This window comes from Myxocyprinus asiaticus, chromosome 27 (genome assembly GCF_019703515.2).
Source record: "Myxocyprinus asiaticus isolate MX2 ecotype Aquarium Trade chromosome 27, UBuf_Myxa_2, whole genome shotgun sequence".
Classification (NCBI taxonomy): domain Eukaryota; kingdom Metazoa; phylum Chordata; class Actinopteri; order Cypriniformes; family Catostomidae; genus Myxocyprinus; species Myxocyprinus asiaticus.
In genome coordinates this window covers 3,142,330-3,155,901 of record NC_059370.1, presented here as the reverse complement: position 1 = coordinate 3,155,901, position 13,572 = coordinate 3,142,330, and the positions used below count along the sequence as shown (strand labels likewise).

At 38.9% G+C, this 13,572-nt stretch overlaps 1 protein-coding gene across 5 annotated transcripts in view; it reads left to right on the top strand.

Annotated features, from left to right (window-relative positions):
* LOC127418155 (lactosylceramide alpha-2,3-sialyltransferase-like) overlaps positions 1-13,572 on the top strand; it is a 54,162-nt gene extending 40,590 nt beyond the window's left edge. For 3 of the 5 annotated variants that reach the window (XM_051658575.1, XM_051658574.1, XM_051658577.1), the window contains exons 5-7: positions 2,097-2,283; positions 2,387-2,545; positions 12,770-13,572. In XM_051658575.1, coding sequence (XP_051514535.1) covers positions 2,097-2,283; positions 2,387-2,545; positions 12,770-13,027 — 604 coding nt within the window. In that variant the 3' untranslated portion in view covers positions 13,028-13,572. Of the gene's footprint in view, positions 1-2,096; positions 2,284-2,386; positions 2,546-2,636; positions 2,821-10,878 lie in introns of all 5 variants that reach the window. The other 2 variants (XR_007893373.1, XM_051658578.1) reach the window with 2 other exon arrangements.

The following is a 13,572-nucleotide window of genomic DNA, read 5'->3' as shown; positions in this document are numbered from 1 at the left end:
TCAATGAACCAAAGATGCGTGAGGGAGGGCGGAGCCAACTTATTATGTTGTTCAGAATGTATTCGTTTTGAATTGTAACATTTATATGTACTTTGTTTATATACATTAAAAAGTTATACTTTAAATGCAAATGCAAACCAATGCATTTTTAAATACATTGTGGTTAAGGTAGAGTATAATTTCATTTAATAATTTAATTAAAATTGTTTTAACACCAATCATAGTCAAACTATCGCAAACTGTTTGACTTGAAAAAATGTAAAGAGCTGTTTGGGAGCCAGCTGAGCCGAACGAGCCGGCTCACTGAAAAGAGCCGGAATGCCCATCACTTGTGGGGAAAATGATGAGACACTGTTTTTTGAGGTGCTGTGGCAGACAATTGCATAATTCCAATTTTATTTCTGATTATTTCAATTTTATCAGTAAAGAAATTCATGAAGTCATTACTATTGTGCTGCGAAGGGATATCTTGTTTATTCAAGGCTTTATTCCTAACCAATTTAGCCATAGTACTGAATAAACACTTAGGATTGTTGTGGTTATTTTCTATGAGTTTGCTAAAATATGCTGACCTGGCAACTTTAAGTGCCTGTCTGTAGCTACAGACACTATCCTTCCATGCACCACGAAATACCTCTAGTTTTGTTCTCTCCCACTTGCGCTCCATTTTTCGAGCTGTTCTCTAAAGAGCATGAGTGTGATCATTGTACCACGGTGTGGGGCTTTTCTCTTTAGTTTTCTTTAATCAAAGGGGGGCGACACTATCAGGAGTGCTATAGAAGACTGTATTTATATTTTCTGTGACTACATCAACCTGAACTGTTCTACCAGAATGATAGTGTGATGTAGACTGAGTTACACTAGCTAATAACAGCATACAAGAGATGAGGTAATGATCCGAGATGTCATCGCTCTGCAGCAAAAATGTTATCAATATCAACTCCATATGACAGGATAAAATCTAGCATATGATTATGGCGATAAGTTGGTTCTGTCACATTTTGTCTGACCCCAAGAGAGTTGAGAATATCAATAAATGCTAATCGCAATGTGTCATTTTCATTATCTGCAGTATGTGAATGTTAAAGTCAACAACTATTAAAGCTCTATCCACAGTAACTACTAGATCTGATCAGAATATGGCCCTGATGATCTATATACTGTAGCAAGGGCAAAAGACGACAGAGATTTTTTTATTTATATCTGACAATGTCACATTGTAACAAGGTATAAGGGAAAGGAGAAGGCGAGAACCGGCTTAACAATATAAATAATATTTTAATAATAAACTTATGCAAAAAGACAAACACACACACAGGTGTTGGGCAGCTGCCTGTAACTCTCTCTCTGTCGCACTGCCGTCTCCGGTGGCCTTTATCCCTCTTGGTCTTAATCAGCCTAATTAGGGGGTGTGCGGAATCACGGCCCGGCCCGGCCCCGCCCCGCCCTCTGCCCTGCCACACACATTAAGCATTATTAGTTCAAAAGACTTAAACTTGTATCCTGTCATCTGAGTAACACCAAAAACTTCACTGTAAATTGTAACAACACCTCCTCCTCAACCTTTCAGGCGAGGCTCATGTTTATAACAATAACTTGGGGGAGTAGACTCATTTAAACTAATATATTAATCCAGTTTAAGCCAGGTTTCAGTCAAACAGAGTGCATCCAAACTATGATCTGTACAGCTAGTGCTTCGGTTGAAAGAGATCTAAGGTTTAGTAGCCCTACCTTTATATGATGTTTCTCTTTAATTTTTTTGTCATTTTCAATTTTGACCTCAATCAATTTTTTTCTAAATTATTTAGTGAAGGGTTTGTGTTTGGTAGTTCGGGGAACAGACCAGTCTCTATATAATATCTAGGTAATATAGTTTCTATATGTTGTAGTTTATGTGACCTGTGTGAAGTCTCATGGCAGCTTGCAGATGGTTAAGCCATTCTGTCTGCTTCTTGTCCTGTGCTCCAGTTAGTCAAATATGGTTAGTCAAATACAAATAAATTATTCTGAGAGTTGTCATGACTGAACTTTATTTAGCTGCAGCGGCGAATGTTTAATTGTACATATTTAAAACTGAAGAAATTGTTCCTCTTTAGGTTAAATAGCGGCCCTGTGAAAGATTACAGTGCAGATGTTGGTAATCGCACCACCATCAGAATTAGTTACCCTGAAGGCTGCCAAAAGGTTTGGGAAGATTCCGATCCAGATCTCAAGTTTGTGGCTGTGATCTACAAGCCTGTAGACTTCCACTGGCTTCGAGCAATGATCACCAAAACAACAGTTGTGAGTGTTCGTAGCAGGTTATAATTATTTGACTTTTTATTAACCTTTGCAGCAATTCTGAACAAGATTTGAAAGGTATTTACATGTGACTCCATGTTTCCAGTCACTGTGGGACTGGCTGTTTTTCTGGCAGCAGGTGCCAGTGAAGGTTCCAGTTGAGCTCTCACAGTTTCGTTTGCTGAATCCCGAGGTCATTAGGGAAACAGCCCTGGATCTGCTCCACTATCCCACACCCAGACAACGCCTGTGGGGATGGGACCAGGTGAGCTTCCTGTTCTTTAACAGACATCAGTGTTATGGAGAAACTAACTAAAAGTAATGACGCTACTAACTTAATTACATTTCCCTTTCAGTAAGGTAACTTTCACGCTGCATCAGTTGCTGACGCTATGGGAGCACCCTTTAGGGGGCGTGTCTTTATAACCCTATGCCATCACACCAAATTGATTTGCTGGTGAAGCTTGGTGCTCAGCTTCTGCTGACGTCATCATGAGCATATTAGCCAGAGCCCAGCATCACACCTTCAGAATTTTTCAGGTAGACCTCTCTTGTGCTGTGGAATCCTAAACAAAAGCTTTGCTGTTGATCTGCACCAGGTCAGCAGGAATGAGTCCTATTCTTCTCCCTGCTGTGTTCTAGCAAAAGAAGCACTGCTTGGAAAGCCTTTTGTGATTGCAGTGTATCTATATTGCACTCACAAAATACAAATTTAGAGCAAACTAAAAGAATTTGCTTGCTGAAACATGTCTTTTTAAAGACAACCAATGTTTCGCAGGTGTTTTCCATCTTGTAAGCGATGTCTTTTATGCTTAGGTCAAGCACACATTGAAGCAGCGCTCATAGGGTCTGAATGTGTTCATTATGAATGCATGAAGCTCAAGACACTGCGCTTGCGGCTTGCTTTCATTGTGGAAGTGGAAGCCGATCCCTCTCCCTCCCACTTCACTCCTTCTGTGTTTCGCTGAGGAGGGCCAAGAAGATGGGATAACGAGTCTGGAGATTTTGAGGAGGGTTTGTTTCTGGCACAAGCCTTGTGCACCTCCAATGCTTCATATATAGTATCTTCTCCCATACAGTTCACCTGCCTCCTGAGATTGATGCATATGGTTCGATCACGTTCGGTGGCGCAGACGAAGAGGTTGATGCTGTATCGCTGAAGGCCTCTGATGCTGAGACCTGGGGCCCATTCTTTGTACGTTTATTTGGGAGTTATCTGGATTAAATTTTTGACGATTTGACCCGATCATGGATTGTCATGTTCCACAGAGAACTCCTCAGAGTTGCTGTCATGGCAACAGGTCTGTAAGCTCAAACCTATTGAATGTGAACAGGATTAGATCGCACCTTTATAAGCATATGCAATACTGAAAGTCTATCCTAGCCTCTGCATTATTCTTACGGGAGCACCCTTTTAGAGCAGAGGTGATAATAATTATAATTTTATGAATAATTTAACATTTTATAAAATAATAATAATATTATAAATAATAATAGGTACAGACCATTTTATTCATTTAGAGGTACCACTTTAGTCATTAGGGAGTAGTCTACTTCATAATTTTTCCATAAAGTCTTTTTTCACAATTTTTTTGTGCATAAACTTTAGGGTTTTCTGCCTTGGTTCTTAGCACCCTCTACAGCTCAACAGATGCAAAGAACTTAATGAAAGAGTGATGTCTACATTTGTGCCATTTGAAAAGTGTAATCTTTCATCATAAAAAAAAGATTTCATGATTTTCATTGTTTTCCGTCCATGTAAGAACTCCAGCTTTTATAGAGAGCTTTTATGCCCTTGCACATTTCTAAATTTCATGTAGATAAGTACATTGAAATAATAGAATTGAAATAACAGCTCGAGAAAGAACAGTCCTGGTCAAGACATCTTAGCTAGAACTTGTGTCTCAGGTGCAGCGGCCTATACATTGTTGGACATTGTTGCGCCATGCTTAGAGGATTTTTACAGATTCCCCTATTCAAGGAGGCCTTAAAGGCACATACTATATATGTCCCTCCTCTTCCATACTGGCATGGAAATCTAAGCTGGTACATCCATCCAAGCTATGAAGGTTCATACCCATGCTGTTGGATAAGGCCTACACTTCAAAGGTTCAGGCTGGTGCAGCTCTGCCCACCATGGTGGTGTTGTAGGCCGACCAGGCAGATCTGCTGAAGGACGAATGATCTAGAGTCCAAGACCCTCCAAGAGCTACGTCAGGCCACAGATTTGGTGCTCCAGGCTACAAACACCACTTCCCAGGCTCTTGACAGATGTATGGGTAGCCTGGTGTCTGCTGAATGCCAAATCTGGCTAAATTTGTCAGATCTGAGCAACAGGGACAAAGCCGTCCTGCTTGATGCCCTGGTGTGTCAGCAGGGCTCCTTTGGTGACACAATTTATGTTTTCACAGAGAGGTTTCAATTGGCTAAGAGTCAATCACTGGCTCTCGCTCCATTTTGGGACAGCATCCAGCCAAACAGAATGCTACCATCTCTATCCCTGTTCATTTCAGTAGAATGGCATCAGAGTCGCAGGCAAGCCCAGCGGCTTGTTCCAAAGTGGAAAGTGCCGCTTCCTGGACCTTGCCCCAGCAGTAAAGTTCCATTTGGGTGCCCCAAGTGTTCCTGATGGTTTGGTACCAACAAAGCTGGGTTGTTCGCATATAGACCAGACTGCTCCATCTCCAAAGAAGGTCCTGACCACTTCGCCATTTCCCCGCAATATTCATCTTGCTCTCCCTGTGGTCCCCACAGCCAGAAATGTGTTTTTTTTTTGGCTCAACAACTTCACAAAAACGGGCAAATGTCCGGCTTTAACCAACCTGGTTATTCTAAATTACTGGATTTGTGCTTCAGTTCATATCAATCGACATAAAAGATACCTACTTTAATGTGCAGATTGCCCCTCATTACAGGCCATTCTTGAGATTAACCTTACGAGGGGTTAGCATACCAGTTCAAAGTCCTACCCTTCAGTTGTCCCTGGCTCCTCACACATTCACAAAATATGTTGATGCGGCTCTGGCTTCGCTGAAGCTGAGGGGCATCCACATATTAAATTACCTTGATCATTTGCTGTTACTAGCTGAATCAGAGGTACAGGTGTGCCAGCACAGGGATCTGTTGCTCATGCATTTGGAGCAGCTGGGACAAAGAATGTGTTGGTGCCCAGTCAGCAAGTTTCCTTCCTAGTAATGAAACATGACTCGGAAGATGTGTCTGCTCATATGACTGAAGAACACATTCAGTCTATTGTCCTACACTTGAAGAGTTTCAAGCTGAGAAGAACCCTGCCATTGCATCATTTTCAGTGAGCGCTGGGTTTAATGGCCGATGCAGCTTTGTCACCCCATTAGGCTTGCCATGGAAGAGACCCCTCCAGTGCTGGCTCAGGCCAAGAGTCCCTCATCATGCCTGGTGACATGGTCACTAACGCCTTCTAGTGATGCGTCACTGTTTAGCCATGCTAGCTATTTGGTGGTGCACCAGATTTTACCAGAAATGTGTGACACACCAAGATGGGCAGACGCAAAGTTGTCACCATGGACACATCCAACGCAGACAGGTGCACAAACTTTCAGGTGCATCACTTGAAACTGATTGCAGTCCTTTCTGCTCTGAAAGCTTTTCAGTCAGACATGCAGGGGTCTCATGTCTTGATCCATTTGGTCAGCACAACAGTCATGGTGTACATAAACTCCAAGGAGGAGTGAGGTCACGGCCAATGCTGAACCTTGCAAATTGAATTCTTCTCTGGAGCAAATGATGTGCCCTACCCATACCATGACCCCAGCCACCTGAACAGCGGAGCTGATTTACTCTCATGTCAGGGTGTCAGGATAGGGGAATGGAGACTCAAACCTCAGTCAGTTCAGAGTATTTGGAAGGTATTCGTTTGCCTACCTGGAGCAAAAGGTGTTGGGGACCTTCAGGCCCTTTTGGTCAATAACTCTTGCTTGGATTTCAGACCAGACCTGTCAAAAACCATTCTGAAGCCCTCTTGGAATTTGCAAAAAAAAGCACCTAAAGGACTCTCAGACTGTGAGAAACAAGATTCTCTTGTCTGATGAAACGAATTGAACTGTTTGGCCTCAGTTCAAAGCGTTATGTCTGGAGGAAACCAGGCACCACTCATCACCTGCACAATATTATCCCAACGATGAAGCATGGTGGTGGTAGCATCATGCTGTGGGGTGTTTTTCAGTAGCAGGGACTGGGGACTGGTCAGGGCTGAAGGAAAGCTGAATGCGGCAAAATACAGAGATATCCTTAATGAAAACCTGGTCCAGAGCGCTCAGGACTTCAGACTGGGCCAAAGGTTCACCTTCCAACAGAACAATGACCCTAAGCACAGAGCCAAGACAACACAAGAGTGGCTTAGGGACAACTCTGTGAATGTCCTTGAGTGGCCCAGCCAGAGCCTGGACTTGAACCCAATTGAACATCTCTAGAGAGACCTGAAAATGGCTGTCCCCATCCAACCTGACAGAGCTTGAGAGGATCTGCAGAGAAGAATGGCAGAAAATCCCCAAATCCAGGTGTGCAAAGCTTGTCGCAACATACCCAAAAAGACATGAGGCTGTAATCGCTGCCAAAGGTGCTTCAACTAAGTACTAAATTAAGGGTCTGAATACTTATGTCGATATGATATTTCAGTTTTTTCTTTTTTATAAATTTGCAAAGTTATCACAAATCTGGTTTTTGCTTTGTCATTATGGGCATTTTAGCATAAGGCTGCAACATGACAAAATGTGAAAAAAAAAATGAAAGGGTCTGAATACTTTCTGAATGCACTGTATATATATAAAATGAGAGGAGTGCCAGGTTGTTTAGTCTATCCTGACACATTACTGAGCCCATGTTATGTGATAAACCTAAAGTTTTAGCAAGTCTTAACTTGCTAACTGACATTTACACAGAGTCCAAATTTAACTTAAATTGTTATGAAACTAATAGTAATACTTCTTACTAGCCACAAAACTGAATTGTGCATTAATTTAATTAAAATGTATTTTTGTCCCTATGAGAGTGGAATTATTTAGCTGTTTTTTCCTTGCTTATCAGTGACGACACAGGTTATTTATTGTGTCACTCAGGGGTGGACTGGGACTAAAAAGTGGCCCTGGAATTTCTGGCCCAGAGCGGCCCACCAAACCTGGCCCACAACACACCACACCATAACATAGTTACATTGATTTCATTTTCCCGCTAAATTTCAAATTTGTGTGTTGAAAAAAGACATTTCTATTGACTGCTAGTCATGACAACGGGCCCCAACAGTGCAAAAATTGTCATAACTTTAAAACATCTAGAGAACCACTGTAAATGCGATGAGTGGAAATGTTTTTTTTTTTTTTTTTTTTTTTTTTTTTTGAGAAAGCACTAAAAATAAGCACTTTATAGCTCAGACAAATAACATGCAAGAAATCAGTTCTTTCAGACACTTCATGTAAATGAGCAGGTTTAAATAAACTATTCCAGTATTGTGAACACCCATTCATTTTCGTTTGTCTGTTTGTTTGGACAGTTCATGTAAATGCCCTGCTTTAAAGGGACTTAGTTATTTAATTGCTGCTGTTTATCACTATATTTCAATTTGGTTATATAAAGTAGGTGCTTCCTAGTTTTAGTATCTTATATTTAGTATAAATTAATATGTTCAATTTAATGATGTCACCCTTGTTTATGACTATATGAAAAATAATTGGCTTGAGATCAGTGCCTTTTTCATGCATCGATAATCTGAAAATTTTCCAGATGATTATCATATTGCTTTTTTCCCAGATATAAATGGCCAACTCGTTCCTACAACGAACCCCTAAATATACTGCAAAGGCTTACCAGTATTCACTGTCATATACTGAAACACCACTAGATGGAGCCGTAATAGTCTGCGTGTTTGTGAATATGCTTGCCCGTTTTCAGGTCAGATTTTACATCATAACCAGAGATTGCACTAGAAAAAAATTTTATGAGTCAATCTGACAGATTGAGGTTGTAAAATTTCCATCATGTTCTATTTTTATCCGTCATACTTGTTTGTGTTTGATAAGTACTAGGGCGTTCAGGGGGGTAACATCGATTTATAATGGTATACACATGATTGTGGATTTTTGACTCCCCAAAGCAAGTAGTCCTGGGGGAAAGTTTAACCTGTCAATCAACCGCTGTCGGTTGCATGCAACTTTAACTGTCAGATCGGGAAATTTGGAAGGAGCACACATTCATGCGCATGCTGATCAACATAAAGTGCACAGATGAGAAGCATGCACATCTGTAGCTCAGTTTACACAGGCACTCTTATTAGAATCATAATTCTGTTCTAAATGTCATCAGATGAAATGCAAGTATAATTGGGAGAAACAATACAATACAAAGTCTTTGCACTTTCTTTTAGTTCTTATACATTTGTGCTTTATTACCATGCAGTAACAGACTGACATAATGATTGATATATGCAGTCTTGAAATCAGAGACCCTCCAATCGAAATCCCAACACAAGTGGTCAAAAGAGATTATAACCACACTGTAAAACATTTCAAGTTGGTTAAACTTGAAAACGAAAGTTCACCTGCTGCCTTAAAAACATGAGTAACCTCAACATGAAGATAACAGGTTCTAATAAAGACTGGTTGTAAAAACATCCATTTCACCAAATAATATCCAGGTTTCTCCAATGTTTTTCAGAACTGGTGCAGTCACATTCACAGAGCATGGTTAATGTGCTGAATCTTTCACCACTCAAGAAAGTGGCAGCGTTATTGCATTTTATCAACACAAATTAAAAAATGCAAACTCACGTCCTCGCCTTGTGATACTCAACAGAAATTCAGCTACTCCAACTCACTCAAAAAGGCAGCAGCTTCTCAGAATTTCCCACTCAGTATCACCCCTCCTCCTCCCCTTCCCCTTTTTCAACTTATAACTTACAGACATGAGTTAAATGAACATTGAAAACCCAGACAAAACTCACAAGTAGTCAAGACAATGAATTACTTTGTTTAATTTTTTGAAAACTTATAAACTTGAGTTCAAAATCCAAAACTTGTCATGACAGTTGGAGATAAAGATAAGAAATAAGTTAACATAATTAATGGGGCTATCATGTTTTACAGTGCAGGGTAAATGGCAATGGTGCCATTTTGACGCATTATTCCACTTGTGATCGGATCGCTGAAATGCGTGTGAATTGGAAAGCACACATAGGTTTCTAATTTAAATGCTGGCTAAAGTTAATATAGTGATGTCTCAAAAGTTATCAAGAAAATAATGTGCCGATCAATAATTGATGTATCAATATTTTATGACATTCCTAGTAAATAGCTATCAGATGATATTTAATTCTGCAGTCAGAACTTATATAATCTAACAAATAATATCATCTTATTTATACATTCAAAATATTAGCGTCAACGTTGTTAAGTACTTTTTGCTAGTAATTTGTAGTGTAGTGTTTTAAAAGCTAGACTGCAGTTTAACTACTTTAAGTCATGAGTAGTTTGTAGCTTGGGAAGCTACAGATTCAAAATAGCTTTCTCCAGGGGTATCAGACCGGGGTAATGGTAACAGATGCCCTCACTGGCTGGGGGTTCACAGAAAGGCTGTATTGATATTCCAGGATATTATCATGAAAATGTTATAAATAGTAATGGCATGCTAATAGTAGGAATAAAACGGTATTTTTATTACGGTAATAAAGCGGTAGTTTAGCGACCCCCTCCCCACCCCCAACAAAAACTCAAGTGGTCTGGTCCTTCAGCCAGCACACGGTGCAAACTGAGTGTACGTCATGGACGTCTGTGTCTGTAAGCATATCTACAGAAGTATAGCCGAAATGGCTTGTTCAAAAGAGAATGGAACAGAGAAAAGAGTGAGAGGTAGCAGAAAATTTGTGTTTCAGCTGTGCATGTCAATGCAGGTAAATATTTGTTAGATAACCATGTAAACAAGGTCCAAAACTAACACTCAACACTAGAAAAAATTGCCTTTTGGTGAGTAAATGCGTTGTAAAATGGCAATATTCACCTGTTAGCTTGTAACATTATTTGCATTTGCAGCATTACGTGCTTTACTTTGAACAATCTGTGGTGATTTTGAAATCTTCTGTGGTGACTGATGTATACGGTCATCCACATGCTCGAAGTTGGATTATTATTGCATTTAATATGTATACAACATGATTAATTGCATTTGATGTTCACATTTGATATGAGTAATTTTTCACCATATAAGTATATATAACCGTTTGAATTCAACACAGAATTTTTTACTTTAAGGTGCTATGTAAAATCAAACTCCACTTAATTTAATAAACACCTTATTTCTATCATTAATTTTTTCAAAAGTCTATAAAATATCAGAGAATTTAAAAAAAATTTGTTTTTTTTTATAGGCCTGGAAAAGTCATTGGAATTAATAAAACCTTTAAAAGTCATGGAAATTCCTAAAGTGAAAATAATTTGTCCCCGCTGTGCTCAGCGCTAAAATATATTGTTCCGTTAGAAATTACTCTCTTTATTATTATTATTATTATTATTTTACTTTAAAATACATTTGCTTATGAAAAGTTTGGACAGACTTTTCTCCTTTTCTCCCCAGTTTGGAATGCCCAATTCCCAATGCGCTCTAAGTCCTCGTGGTGGCTTAGTGACTCACCTCAATCCGGGTGGCAGAGGACGAATCTCAGTTGCCTCCGCGTCTGAGACCGTCAATCTGCATCTCATCACGTGGCTTGTTGAGCACGTTACCGCGGAGACGTAGTGCGTATGGAGGCCCACGATATTCTCTGTGGCGTCCACGCACACCGAGAGCGTCAATCACACATTATAGCGACCACGAGGAGGTTACCCCATGTGACTCTACTCTCCCTAGCAACCAGGCCAATTTGGTTGCTTAGGAGACCTGACTGGAGTCACTCAACCCACACTGGATTCGAACTTGTGACTCCAGGGGTGGTAGTCAGCGTCAATACTTGCTGAGCTACCCAGGCCCCAAGACTTGACTGAATTTATGCTTCTCATGATCTTAAAATCATTTGTTCTATAAACCTGTGCATAAATGCAATACCGGACAAAAGTTTTGAAACACTTACTCATTCTTTATTATAATTTTTTTCACATTTTAGAATAATAGTATTGTCATCAAAACTATGGAATAACATAAATGGAACTATGGGAATTATGTTGTGACTAAATAAAATCCAAAATAAATCAAAACTGTGTTATATTTTAGTATCTTCAAAGTAGTCACCCTTTGTCTAGAATTTGCAGACATGTACTCTTGACATTTTCTCAACCAACTTCTTGAGGTATCACCCTGGGATACTTTTTAAACAGTATTGAAGGAGCTCCCATCTATGCTGGGCACTTATTGGCTGCTTTTCTTTATTATTATTTTTTTTTTTAAATTAAATTTTCATTTTATAATGAAATAAATTAATATGGTGGCACAATTATATTTTTGTCTACAAAACTAATTTCAAACATTTAACCATACGCCTTGACATTTCAGTCAAGTGTTTCAAAACTTTTGACCGGTAGTGTGTATATTTTTTAATTTATTTACAAAATTGTGAGTTGGAGTGGATAGTAAAGGAAAAGTAGTGAACAAGTGTCCAGCATACATGGAAATCCTTCAATACTGTTCAGAAAACATCTCATCTCATCTCATCTCATGAAGTTGCTTTAGAAAATGAACAAAGAGTGCAAAGCTGGAATCTACAAGTACCAAGCACTGTATCAAGTAAATTTCCATCATCATATTTTTGTAATAGTGAAACAAGTGAACATCTTCAAACAACACTGACATATGTTAAGGCAAGAGTCAACTATATTATGAATGCACATTTTTAATGAAAGATGTAAATGTGTTTTTAGGACAAAGCGTTGAAGATACTTCTTGAAAAACTGGTATGTTGTCTCATAAATTGATTTAATGTGTTAATTATAATATTTGTCAGCCAAAACAAATGCAATGGCCGTGCGATAATGCATAAAATGTTGACTTTTGAAAGACAAATTGCTTATGTCCCTTATTTGTAAGTCGCTTTGGATAAAAGCATCTGCTACATTACTTAATTGAAATGTAAAAATGATAATGCAAAACAATATTTTGGTATTTTTGTATGTTACCTTTCCTTTTTTTCTTGTTTCATGGTTGTTTTGTGCCTCATAAATTGCTTTACCTTTTTACATTTTGGTGAAAAGTCTAAAATGGGCTGTATAATGCTGGCAGTTTTAAACAGAAGTGTAGATTTGTTTTTGTGGTTGTGATAGTGGTGTAACAGAGGAGGCTACTTTTGGGGCAGGTTCTCACAAAATCTCAACATATGTACAATGAACTGTATCTTTTTTTCCCTGGGCAATTACAGTGAAAAGGTTCTGAGCTTTTTTTGTAGCCAAGACATTAATGTATGTGGCTGCTGGTTTCCCCTTTATACTGTATGTATGAATGTTTCCTAAATTTTGTAATTTTTCTGTTCTCTCTCCAGAATGTCCCTACTTTAGGCGTCTCGGCCCTTAACCTGGCCACATATATATGTGATGAGGTCAGTTTAGCAGGCTTTGGCTATAACCTCAGCCAGAAAGAGGCTCCTCTCCATTACTATGATGACCTACCCATGACCGCCATGTTAAAGGAAGCCATGCATGATGTTCAGACTGAGAGAGTTTTGCTCAAACATCTCATAGCTTCAGATACCATCACTGACCTCACAGGTGGCATACACTGCAACTTCTGTTCAAGATAAATGCATCCGGCACCAACAGACACCTTTTATGGACCAGCTCTTACTGTAGTGCATGGGAAAGCTGTATGCGCATCTTCAAAAACACAATACTAATGAGTATTTTATTAACCACAAAGCTGGCATTTTGTTGCTGCTGCTGTGTTGTTTTATGTGAAATCAAAACTAATGTACGAAAAAGACACTAATGATGTACATTGTACATTTTTATATATCTTTTATTTTAAAAAGATGTTTTGCCAAAATAAAAGATCATGTCCATTTACAGACACTTGAGAGACCGAGATCCTGACATTTTAAATCCAGTTTAACTCATGGGTTTGCATCATTTCAAGTAGTTTGATGTGATATCAAGAATAAAAAATAAATAAAATTCCAATCCTGGAATGTTCACTGTTCTGTTTTGAAACTATACTACTGCACCCGTGCATGACCTGGAATACAATGTATTTTACTTTTTGCATGACCTGGAATACAATGTATTTTACTTTTTGCATTTAATTCTGTTTTTATGTAAATGTTTATTAAATATTTTAATGAATATCAGA